Below are 13830 nucleotides of genomic sequence, written 5' to 3'. Positions count from 1 at the left end.
TGTGAGAGTCTGTGAGAGTTTATGATGTGTTAAAGCTGAGCATATCCACCTTACATTAAATCACATACTCCAGCTCCAGAGAAGCAGGCAAACGTTTGATTGTGGCTCAAGAGTTGGAAGTTCACCTTGTAATCGGAAGGTTGCCGGTTCGAGCCCCGGCTCCGACAGTCTCGGTTGTTGTGTCCTTGGGCAAGACACTTCACCTGTTGCCTACTGGTGGTGGTCAGAGGGCCCGGTGGCGCCAGTGTCCGGCAGCCTCGCCTCTGTCAGGCGTGGCTGTGGCTACATTGTAGCTTGCCATCACCAGTGGGTGGATGACTGGTTGTGTAAAGCGCTTTGGGGTCCTTAGGGACTAGTAAAGCACTATACAAATACAGGCCATTTACCATTTGTTTAAGATGAGTTAGTATCTTTTACTCTGGTGCAAAACTAAATAAATTCTAACTTAGTGTTTCTAGTTTACATTCTCTATAGTCATCGCTTACAATACAGCAGTGTGTAGTCTTTACACTGCAGGTCTTGCTCACGCTCAGTAGCCAAGGGAAGCGCCTATGGTACGATTTCATCTTATTACACAAAAGAAACCAGAAGAATCACATTAGAATCACTCGTCTAGGCTCCAAATGTGACAATGGCCTAGTTTAACCCAGAGCTGAATTGTTTTCATGCTCACATGCATGAGGAATGCGCCAAATCGTTTCTACTAAATCAATCTGACATCACATATGGAAAATGGATTGTGATGTGTGATTTAAAAAAGAATACATGGAGGTCAGTGAGTAAATAAAAGGGAGATAAAAAAAAAGAGATGATTTGAGTGTGTAAAAATAGCCAATAAGCCTAAAGAAAACAAAGTAATTCAGATGATTTTCCATATTTTTCTTACTCCTATTAAAGAACTAAAGCCAACAATTTATTCATTTACTTAAAACCTCAACATACCACTGAGGCTGTTTCTTGGGCCAAAGCCTGATTCAGCATGTTTCTCTCTAACATAGAGCTACTGAAGTCCTGAACACATAAATAACAGTTTTAAAGTGGTGTACATGTTTCTTTATCAGAAAATATATGGACACTATTGTTCATGTAGAAGCACCTCCATGGACTAATAAAAGCAGTCACATAGTACAGTTGCTTCACTATCATCCAGGACTACTTATCTTATTTACGGTAGTTGTCTAACATTTTATCTGCTACTGGGAGTATCTAAGTTCACTCTAATGTGAGTCTAAATACTTTTAGACACACCGGCAATAATTGTAACACCATTCATTTTTGGTTTTGAATAAAAGAATCCAGAAAGTCACAGATTTTCTTTTAGCCTGAAACAGTAGGATTTCAAACCAGGCGTTCTAGATGCTGCCTGTGCTAATTGCTGCACAGGGTAACTTTTAATTGATGGGGCAAACAGAAACCAGATAAAGCATTTCCCACTGTAACTCTACATAAACCTGAATATTCTCGAGGAATTTCTCCTACCTGTTCGATCTCGGATGGCCAGGTTTTTCCCTTTCTTTAGGACAATATCCAGCTGGTACATGGCTGGAGGAGGAGGCTGAGGCGGGGGCTCTACATTACTGGGCCCCACAATATTGATGCCCTGTGAAGATAAGACAGTGCCCAGGTTAGTTTGCTTCAGTAATATGCTTCAGACACACACACACACAGAGAAAATAAGAAGTGACAAAATAAATAAGACACCCATTGCAATTAGGGATAAAAAAAAAAAGCCAGAAGAAACAAAAACAGAAATAATCGCAAGGTATTTTTAGTCCAACTTAATTCTAGTCAACATCACAATCTGCTTGCACATATAAGATTGGACCCAAGAAATAGCTGCAAAAATGTTTCTCAATAAATAACAAATAAAGAGATTTCTGAATAGATCTCTGAAGAATAACACTATGTTACAAAAACAAAGGTTTGGGCTTTTTGGGGTCTTTTAGAAATGACATTTGTTTTCTACAACATCATTATACACTGAAAAGATAAAAATAAGAAATGCTCATGCTTTAGAAAATAATTACATAATATACAGTACGTCACGTGTAGTGTGAGCATAGAAAGCATGTACCCCCGTCTGCAGCCTCCAAAAATCCTGCTGCTGGAAAGGGTAATCTCTGTGGCTTTACACGTCAGTGCAGCTCTCCACTGTGACAGGAAATCCCCACTGGCTGTAAACGTGATTGGCCATAAAGCCCATTTGCAGGCCACATGTTGCACCAGGCTACGCTGAAATCCATGACACTTGCCTTTGTTTATCAGTATTTGGTACATATTATTCTACTACCCTGATGTATCTTGTGTGTGTGTGTGTGTGGGGGGGGGGGGGGGACTTCTGTCACATCGCACCAGCTATCATACTCTGAGATGAAGCTAAAAATAAAGACAGAAAAATGCTAGTGGGCCACTGGGAGAATGAGAGAATGAGACATGCAAATGGGGAAAAAAAAAGGAGAAAATACACTCTTGAGCTTGTTCTGTATCAACAATGTCACATACAAGCTCTCCTTCCCTAACCAATTATATTCTTATCAACTTTTATTTCAACAACACCAATTTTCCTCACTTATATTTACACAGTAATCTGACTATATTACAGCACTATACACTCACTGGTAACTTCATTACCAGTGCACCTCTTTAGCTGCTTGTGAACTAATCCAATTAAGCAATCAAATGTAGACATGGTAAAGATCACATACTGAGGTTCAAACTGAGCATCAGAAGGTGGAATACTGTAAAGGTCATTTTAAGTGATTTTGAACATGACATGGTTGCTGATGACAGACAGGTTGTGATGGTCCCCGTGTCTCTCTGGTTGGCCCACGCTGGCTACAGGTTTTGTTATTGTTCGTTTTGGTTTTCTTTGTCTCCTCTCTTCCTGGGTGGAGCTGTATGTATATATATATATATATATATATATATATATATATATATATACACACACATATATATATATACATATATATATACATATATACATATATACACATATATACATATATACACATATATACACACATATACATACATATATACACACACACACACATATATATATATATATATATATATATATATATATATATAAATAAATAAATATATATATACATATACATACACACACACACACTATATAGTCAGGGCTTTCCCATCTTTGTGGGGTCGACCTCCTTTTGTTTGTCCTGCTTTCTCTTGTTTGTTTCAGTTGAGTTAGCTCCATTTTTCCCCACCATGACATTCTGTATTCTCCTGCCAGCTTTGTGCAGGGTGTTTTATTTTTAGAAGTTCTTTTTTTTTTTTTTTGCATCCTGAAACTTTGTTTCCTGAATTTCTATCCTCTCTCTGGCAGCTTCTGTCATAGTTACTTATATTTTCTAGTATTTTCTTTCCACTTTAAGAAGTATCAACATATTCCAAAAATACAAATAGATCTTTGTGTTCCAAACAATAACTGAACACATGCATCAATGGCAAATATTATTACCAGTTTAACATTTACAGCAATAATTCACCAATAATTACTCAAATATGGCACAGTCTTCATAAAGAAGTCAAAGCCACAGTAACTGACACTGGGTCCTGTGTAACACTTTGAGATAAAATCTTCTGTCAAAAAAGCAAAAAATGAAATATAATAAAATAAAAAACTGAGGAAAAGATAAATACAGACAGTGCTTTGGAGAAAACAGGAACCTTAAATAAGTCGAACAAAATAAATAGTTTGTTTTGTAACAGTTGTACCAGCTCAGTGAATACAGACTGACAGGAGTTTAAGCTGCACTGGGGTCAACGGTTCATGTAAGTCACTGAAATTGAACCGCATGTGTGCATGGATATAGCCAACAGGGTTGCACAAAAGATGTGGGGGTCGAACAACGTAACATTAAGCCCTTTATCTTTAAACGTGACTAACAAACAGTGACAAAGAGACACACAGAGGCACACAGAGTCAACACACAACGATTAAGAAAACAGTGGAAATCCTCGGTCATGCTGTGCCCAAGGAAAATGCCACTTCACATGTTGTTTTCTTCTTTGTATATGAAATCATACAAACACACACACTTGCACACACAACTGCAGAACACAGGGTTTAAATGATTTGCTGATAGCACTGCCTGCTTGAGTGAGCAACAGTACAGTACATGGAGTAACAGTCAAGTCTCTGTTAGAACAAAACAACCAGACCAAACCAACACACAAAGGTGCTGCCAAGTTACAATGCTCATTAAAAAAGACGAAAACAAACAGATACATAATGACGATCACTTTTTGTTGCATGTACAAGCTCACCATTAGCTGTTTCGAAAATAGTTTAAACCTAAAAATACCTCTTAAGTAATAAATGAAGAAAGTAAACTAGGATTACAAGATTTGCTGTCTTTTGTAAAATAGTAGGAGACATTTATGATGTTTGAACAAAATCTTAACACAGTGTCGACCAGAGCTAAGCCATGCTTTGAAGTACTGCTAAGATATTATGTAGTGACTTTTCTATCTGACAGAACATTAATACTACTGCTGCAAACAATTTTGTTTCTGCATTGGATGCATACCAACTTGGGATTCAGATTAAAACTTAAATCTAACCAAAAAAAACATTTTTACACTTCTGGTTTATGCACAATTACAATCTTGTGCAAAAAACAGGATTTGTGAAATCAGGGATGCTGCCCCCACAGACCATCTCTCTCTGCCTGGTGTGTGCAGCACATTTTTGGCAACATTTAAAATACGATTCGGTTATTGAAAAACACAGGTAGCGGTTTTCAATGGATTTTAAATGAACACGCCACATTGGTTTTACCTTGGTTTGACTTGCACATCAAACTGTGCTCGATTTTCAACCTTTTGAATGGGTTTTCCCGTAATCACTAGAGTATACACAGTGAGCAGTTCAGTCACTGCTGCTACTGATATGCTGCTAGCATGCATGCTACCACTTATCCTGTGCAGCTTCTTTTAACTTTGCAGCTATAACAATGATGTTAGGGATCTAACAAAAATCTAATGATGTAGAAAAGTAATTCTGACAGGGAAAAGCACATCACTGCAGCATATTGTAGAATATTACAAGTAATGATGAACTAATGAGCTAATAATTGTGACAGGACTTTATTCTTTTGACTCTGTGTCATAATCCTGGAGCTTTGACTTCCAGCTGTGTCCTCTCTCCCTAATTACCTCTTGTGTGTATTTAAGCTTTCAGTTTTTCTCAGCGCCTCTTGCATTTTACTATTTCCCTCCTAAATATTTCCCCCACGTGGCGCACTAGCTTTTCAGTTTATGCTCTAATTAAGGTTGTTCAGAAGTCTGTGTTTGAGGACTGGATTTTCCACTAAACGTGACACTCTGTGGTTTTAAATGAAAACATTAAGAGGAGGTATGGCTCACAAAGCCAGATTTTGAGTTTGGAAGCAACTGTTTTGTTTAGTGATCACGCTCCATCAACTGGGACAGACTCAGCAGAGAGAATCTATTTTCTGTTCTGTCCCCTGAATCCAGCAGAACTCGGGCCCTTCCCTCTAAACAAGCATTTCGGGTGAGAAACAATGTATATTCACAAAGACTGAAACCGCCATGAGGAGCGGAGAGAAGAAAAAGGAAAGACCACCAAGATCCATCACACTCCAGCTTCTCCATGTTTAATGACTCCTTGAAGCTGAGAGAGAACCAAAGAATACCTACGATGGCCTATTTTCCTGTCTCACTCTAGCCGCAGAGGACCAGCCCTTTCATTTCAGAGCAAAAGACAAAAGACAGTAGGTTTAGGAACGGTTTCATCATGAAGGGCATCAGACGTAAAACTGCCAGTTACATGCTGTGAACAGGGAGCAGCCGAAAGTAGCTTCTATACTGTACATGAATTAATCTTGTGTGTGTCTTTGTTTGTGTGTGTGCATGGATGGCATGGATAAGTGCGTTCCAGAATCAAAAACAATGTAGGTAACACAACTAAAGTTTTACAAATATTGATGCCATGTACTGTACATGTATTTCTGTTCCCAGTTTCTTCACAGCTACAAAATAGAGGAGAGCTGATGATACAGAATGCACCAGAGACACCTAGATTTAGACAGCTGGAGTTTACTGTACACCAGCAACCACCAGATACACACAGTGCAAATAGTGTGTATGTGTTGTTTACAGTCCTAGAGGATAGCACAGAGCTTCAGCTGAGCTCTGAGACATGCTATAATGCCACACAAACCACTTAGTCAAACGCCCTCACTTTCTATTGACTCTTCCCCACTTTAAGTTACAGTGCATCAAAACTCCCACTGGTCCACATATATAAGGCAGCAGCATGATCAGAGTAAAAGGCTCAGGAGTGCAAAGTCTATATAACAGAACTTAAAGTAAGCAGCTTAAAATCAATGACACTTTTGAACAGATAATTGGAAATGAACACAAATTTTTATCTTTAGAATTTGTTCTAAAGCGGAAACTCTTTTTTTTTTTTTAGGTCAACATGTTGCTCCAGAATCTCTGTTTTCAGTCTCAGACTTATAAAAAGAAAATAAGCTAAAAGCTCAGATGGCAACGTGGCAACCATTAATAGAAAAAGTCAACTGGTTGTTTACAGTGACTCATAACCTTCCCTGACACATGCACTCCGATATTTTGGAGCGTATCCTTCTATCTGGTGAGCTCAAACTATTTAGCGCAGGCCTGAAAGGGTCATATGACCATCTCCTGTCTGGAATCTTCTTTTTTACAAAGAAAGTGCTCATCCACGTCCTCCTCGGTGTCAAGCATTCTTCTAGTAAATGTGTATATATTTATATTATGTTATATTTCTGCATAAGGAAAATCCCCCCAGATACTTCCCAGGCTCTGAATGAAACTGCCAGCTTCAATAAGCCAACTCGCATGCCATAGGTTTAAACATGTATGACAAAACTATGATAATTATGTGTCATTATTATCAGTCCCTCTGCTACTAGAAGCTCATGTATCACGAGTAACACGGTAGGAAAGTCACGGTAATTTCCCATGGGAAAGGCTAGCCCAACAGGTGGGACGTTTAGGAGTTGTTGCTATAATAACTCCTTCCCACCAAATTTTAATAATACCTGACACATTAAGTACTACGCACCTGCTATGTATGCCAGTAATCAGAAAGTATCAAGTGAACTTTGCTCCTCTTGTTCCCTTTCATTAGCACCCCAGCCGTGACTTAAAATAGTTGCTGTTTACTGACACTGATGGTAGAGAGTGACATTTCACCGAACACTGTTTTATATATGACGTCGCTGTGCTGTTGTTTGAATCTTGAAGCGGTGCCCTGCAATTTAATCTCGACTGCCGTGTGAAATAAGAGAAACATGTCCCATCGGGAAAGATTTATAAGAGTTCTCGCTTCGCATTTAAAGGGCAGACTGGTAAAGCAACACAGCTGCTTAGAAAACTCCCCATGTGGGATATCAACCAGAGTCATATTTTTTTTCATCCTGGGTTGTATGTCATGACAGTGGTGTCTTTATGGAGGAGGAAGCCTGTGTTTAGCCGTGGGCAGTGTGTGGAGCCATGTGCTCATTTCTCACTGTGATGACAGGTAATTTCCAGGCTCTGCAGCCACTCCTGCATAAGAATAACCTAATCTTGCTTTGGCCATTAACAAGAAAGTTTATGGCAGTTCTTCTTCTCTTAGCAGAGATGCCACTTCTTTCTGTCCATTGAAATATTTCCATTTTTATTTCACCAAGTCCTGTCTGCACACTCACTTCTTTTTGACAACAGAGAAATGATCATCCAACCATCCATCTTTAAACTTAACTTAAGCTGTTGCGGGGCATTTATTTATTTTTATGTTTTTCTCATTATGCACCTCACAAAAGATAGTAAAAAGAGCAAAAAGTTCATTTTATTTGTGTCCTTAAGTATAGAGGCTTATTTAAAATGTAAGCAAGGAGAAGTCAGAATGGTTACTGTGCTACAGAAGTACTTCTTTTTCTGATTTTTCCTTTAGGAGTCACAACATCGGATCATCTCACTCCATTTGTCCTGTATATCCACTATTCCTCCTCTGCACATGTCCAAATCATTTCAGCCTTGCTTCTCTAACTAAGTCCCCAAACTGTTCAACCTGAGCTGTCCCTTTGATGTATTCATTTCTAATCTTGTCCCTCCTGGTCACTCCCAACAAAACTCTTAACATCTTCAACTCTACCACCTCCAGCTCTGCCTCCCATCTTTCTGTCTTTCTTTCTTTCTTTCTGTCAAAGCCACCGTCTCGCTAAAGGCTTGTCAAGCTTCCCTTTCATTCCTCCTGCTATCCTTCTGTCACAAATCACCTCTGACACTCGCCTCCATCCTCTCCTCCCTGCCTGCAGTCTCTTCTTTACTTTTATAGTGCTCTGTCTGTTGTTAGGTTGACCCCAGGTTTTTTAAATTATCCACCTTCACTACCTCTACTTTTTTGCATCTTCACCTTTCCACCTATCTCACTCATTCACAAGCATGTATGGTGTTTTGCTTCTACTGAGTTTTATTCTGTTTTTTCCTTGACAGCATACCTCCACCTCTGCAGACTCTGTTCCACCTGCTCCCTACTCTCACCACAGATTGTTGTCTGTGGACATCACAGCCTACAGAAACTCCTGCCGGACCTCATCTGTTAACCTCGTCACCTATTTATTGAGCAAATATGCAAATAGACTCAAACATGTATTTTGGTGAAGCAGGTTGTGTTCTGGGTCTCTTGGGGCAGGCAAAGCAAAGCACAGACAATAATCACTCTAACATTCACTCTTTTTCCTGTTTCCTGCATTTATGTGACGTACAAAAACGAAGTAAAGATTCCCAAATGTCAGGTTTCAGGAGCCATAGGAGTTAACAAGAATAAGAATTACTTAATTATACACACAATTAACTGGACAAGACCACAGAAGAATTCCAGCCACAGAATCTCAGTGGTGGTGGTGAGTAGACCGCTGTCATACTCAACGATACAATATGACACCTAGACGTCCAGTGTTTTATAAGTGGGATTTAACTGTATTTGTTGCCAGAGTGAATAAAAACTCTTGCTAACCACAAAATGATGGTGCTAAGCCACATGGAAAGACTGATACAGTTAAGGTAACATGTTCTTTGATTGGAAATATGTACATTTCTGTGCACACACTTGTAACTAACTGGGAAATATTGTTCTAAAAACATGCCTAATATTACTGAAGCCTGTAACTCTTGTCTACTTTTTGTTTCCCTAAGAGCTTGAATCTGAGCCTTATGCAGGCATGTGAAAAAAAGCTACCTTAGTTTAATGTTTGAGAACAATTTGCAATTTGTTTTCCAAAGCGAACAATCCACTCTCAACCAGACACTCTCAGACCACTTTAGTTTCCTTGTTTCCTTCCATGTTTGCACCCTACCTTTTAGCCAGTGCATTCACTATGCCCAGATCCCCCTTGTACCAGCCAGCATCCCCCTTTTAATATCAACCTGTCTTCCATCTCATCTCATTCACCTACTTCACTCTCCTGCCAGCTCATTCTCCATCACCTTCATTCTCTGCCATTACCTGCGAATCTTCCCACCTGCACGGCCACCAGTCTGCCTCAGTAACAACCTGCTTTCATCCATCCTTGATGTGACACATCCATTCTTTTACATCACATTCATCTCAGAGACAATAATAAAACTCTTAAACTGCTTCTCAGGTCTGTGCTCTGCATCTGCCATGCCTTTTCCCCAAAAAGTATTACAGCACCAAAAAACATAATATAGCAACTCCCCCAGGGACAATTAGCTTTGATGCCATCACATATATAATTTGTACACACTGAATACAGTGGTTTGCACTTTCTACCCCATAAATCTGTGAACACATACGTGTACACTTGTAAATATGTACACATAAGGACAGGAAGGCTCTTGGTTTGCCAGTGCAGGCTGATGAATTGCTAGAAATCTGTCTTTTATGTACTTGATCTAATTATAGTCGATATGGGGGAGGGAAATTGTGTAGAAGAAGACAGGTTGCTTCCAGCTGTATGTACATATCTTCAAAGCCAAGTTGTTTTTCTGCAAGAAAGATCTGACACAAATGTGATTTGAAATGATTTGCAATATACACCGTGAAAGCATCACAATCACTTTCAACTATTTCAGCCCTTGTCTTGTGTATTTTGACCCAAAGCAAAAGGTACAATTTGCATAAAGAAACATTAATGAAAAAAAATAATTCACAGCCAGAAACATGTTAAAGAAACTCAGGGGATGTTGAAACAATCCTTGTGACACCTTAAAATGTGATTACAAATTTGTGCATCATAAAAGGCTTTACATTACTTATTGAATGTACACAGGAGGTATGCAAAAATATGGCATATTTCCATTCAGTCAGCTTTAGTCAAGATTGCAAATGTCAGCAGCTCACAGAATTCGTGACTGAATAAATAAAAATAAACAATTTTCTCCACTGCTCTCTTTCATCCTGCATTCTTTCTGTCTAACATTGCATTTCAGTATCAGTTACACGAGAACACATTTCACCTCAAATATAATAAACTAATTATTACTTTAATTAAAATATTGTAGATAAATTACATATACACATATTTCTCTTGCTCATCACACCATGGTAGTCACAAAACCTTGAAAAATGTATTTCATTAAACTATCTCAGCCCAGTAAGATATTCCATTAAATGCCACTATCTCGGGGGCATTACCGAGGCGCTCTTCTCCTGAGTATGTGCAGCCAGGTAATATGTAATGTGACAGAACACAGGGCCAGTGCAGTGAAGTGGGTAGACACCCAGTAGCCACTCAACTAGATAATGAGGTCTCTCCTGCTTCTTTTCTTAATAAGAGCCCAAAACTCCACTGCACAAAGAGCAAGCTTCTTCACTCTCTATCCTCTGACTAGGATAATGAATCTAATAATAATGAATTGAACAGAGATAATGCAGATGATCCTGATGATAGCTTAAACATTTACAGGTGTGTAAAATATTCGCTTTGCATTAATAAAAAACTTCATTATATCATATGGAAGCAATGCCAAACTTGTTTACAATTGAACTTGATTTTAATATGCCCAAATGAACCCCTGCCCCTCCCATTGTATTATCATGCGGCTCAAAAATGGTTTAATAGCCGGGATAAAGATAATTCTGTCTATCAGCTATGCATGTAAAACCCAGTGCAGAAGAGCCATAGTCACATAAATAGGCAATCAAATGATTAAGAGCATAATAAAAAGGTGAATGAGAATGGGTTTGTTTGATCTGTGTCAGTATTAGTTAAATGCATCAGTCAAATTAATAGATGAACACTAGAAATCCACTGACTGACTGGCAGGGGACCAGAATAGTGACCAACCAGTCGGCCCCCCATTTGTACAGTTAGAGCTGGTCCATTTCATGCATGCACATAGCATGTGCATAGCAGGCAAATAGTCACAGGGACAATTACAGCCACATGCTAACATCCTGCTAGCATGGTTGCTCCTCACTATGAGTGAAGACACAAAGCAAACCATGGAGGATTATTTGTAACAACAAACCTAATCAGATTCCTAAATCAGCCTCACCCAGCTGAACGTAGAAGCTAACAAAGGCAAAGTGGCTAAAGCTAACGCTATACAGATCTTACAGTTAGCTACAAGCCAGCAGCTGTTTTTGAAGTAAAGCTTGTTTAAACACTTACTCCTCATGACATAAATGCTACATTGCAAGCAGTGACACCTTAACCTCACTTGTTTGAAATAGATTCACTCTGATAGGCTTTGGTAATTAATGATTGGCTCAGTTTAATCAAAACAGCCATTGTTAAATTCTCTAGGCAGTAAACTCTTCACTTGTTAAGTTCAGCAGTTGTTCAGATGATTGACTTCAGAGAATTATTCTCTTACGGTCATCGATATGCTTCGATCCACGACTGAAATCAATAACTCTTTATACGCTATGATATGAAGGAACTAGATGAATGAACACCCAAGAGTCGTTCATTAAGTAATGGCCCTTCTGGAATTGTCAGCAACCCAGCATTAATCTTTTAAAATTCAATGGATGCCATTACAAGAAACACATATTAGCAAAAGTAAGCTCCAAGCTATTGTTCAGAGTATAATGGATGATGAGAAAAAGAAAGCAGTTGCCTTGGAGGACTTAGCACGTTCTAATGAAAATATATTTTTTAAGTAAACAACACAAAACTAAAGAGAAATACAATGTCTTCAGTGATCATGAAGAACAATATGCCTGCATATGGGTCTTATTAAAAAGTGTCCAGTAGTGAAAAATCTAAATTAAACAACAACAGACATAGTATAGCTGCTCATCAAATTCTCAGAAGATGATCTCTTTAAAAAATAATAATAATAATTGTTTGGGCTCTACTGAGAGTTCAAGGTGACAAAAGCCTCAAGTCTGGCACTTTGACTTTCCTGTCAATCACAAAGTAGCCACACACTAAGGCACAGACTGCTCTAATACTGATTTTAAATAATTGTTAAATATTTACATATTTATCAAGCAGCTGTATTGAAGCTTGTGACTGACAGCATAAACTCTTTAACAAAATATATACTGAGGTCATAGGTCAAGTAAGAGATAGCATCCTCTTAGCAACTGGACCTCGTTTTGCATCAAGAGGAATCTCCCTCTGCTGGCCATTGGAAATAAAGCAAGTTAAAGGGACTTTCATGACACCTTGACGTAACATTTCTTTACAGTGTCTGGTTAATTAGAGCAAGTGGATTGAAAAAAAAGGGTGTGAAATTTAATTAGCCTCTTACTTAAAACTTCCTGCTGTCTCTCAATCTACACAGGGTTAATTATTCATAATTTTAGTACCTGCCAAAATTGGAACAGTAAATATTACTTGTTTCACTCAGTCTTTCTTTCTTTTGGATGAAATTATAAGGTTAATAAATTAGCTACATGCAAATAATATTTTAAAAGACTTAAACAAAAAATATCATAGATGTTTGACAATGCAAGAAATACTCGAGCAAATCCCATTCCATTCTTGTTCCTTGTCTTTAACAACTGATCCAATCGGCTTGTCTACATAAATTTAAATTACACTCACAGTCAGGGGCGTACTTTCCAGGGGGGTTATGACAACCCCCCCCCCCCCCCCACCCCATAGAATTATGAATCATCTTGCATAAATAGGCTGTTGATTTTCTTTACCCATTTCAATTATTACCAGCAAAACAGTTGCATGTTCAATCATCCGGGAACTTACCCACATTTATTTAGACAAAGATCTAAATAAATCTGATCTCTGTCTAGATCCCCCCCCCCCCCCCAATGTTCAGCACAAAGTTATGCTGATGCTCGCAGTGGCCCTAAACTTCAGTGATAGTGCTACAGCACTGAGTAACTGGAGAAAACAGGAGTAGTGGAAAGTAGTGGCTCTGCTCAAAGCCTTGTTAATTATCAATAAATATCTTACATCAAAAAGTGATAACATCTCTTCTTTCCCGTTAGAGCCTGTTGACAAAATCACCATCAAGGAGAAGTACCCTTATGAGTCATTATATGCTTCTTGCCATAATCACTCTTAATGTCATCCTCAGTGTCCTCTGTATGCAACTCTACAGCTCTCATTTCCATACTCAGAACAATAACCCAGTTTCCATTATTCCTGACAGCTGTGTCATGATCCTCCCTCCCAGTTGTACCAGATGTCAGGGCTGAGCTGCATGGCTTGGCCTACTTTGGGTAATGGTAGAATAGGTGGTCAACATTGAATCAGGAAGTATAAAGGAATCAGTCTCTTTCCAATCCTTTGCCGAGCAAGATTAAACTGCAGATCGTGAGTGTGCATTGATGTGCATTTATACAGCACAGGTCTGTGTTTAACA

At 38.7% G+C, this 13830-nt stretch overlaps 1 protein-coding gene across 3 annotated transcripts in view; it reads right to left on the bottom strand.

Annotated features, from left to right (window-relative positions):
- Nucleotides 1-13830, bottom strand: part of mctp1a (multiple C2 domains, transmembrane 1a) — a 136344-nt gene that overhangs the window by 90312 nt on the left and 32202 nt on the right. For all 3 annotated transcript variants that reach the window (XM_085475132.1, XM_085475133.1, XM_085475135.1), the window contains exon 2: nucleotides 1480-1600. In XM_085475132.1, the coding sequence (XP_085331258.1) occupies nucleotides 1480-1600 (121 nt within the window). The remainder of the gene's footprint in view (nucleotides 1-1479; nucleotides 1601-13830) is intronic.

Source organism: Copadichromis virginalis, linkage group LG12, assembly GCF_057382275.1.
Source record: "Copadichromis virginalis isolate Kocher_CV1m ecotype Utaka linkage group LG12, C_Virginalis_male_GT1.1, whole genome shotgun sequence".
NCBI lineage: Eukaryota > Metazoa > Chordata > Actinopteri > Cichliformes > Cichlidae > Copadichromis > Copadichromis virginalis.
Note: the sequence above shows the minus strand (reverse complement) of the source record. Positions and strands in the feature narration are given on the sequence as shown.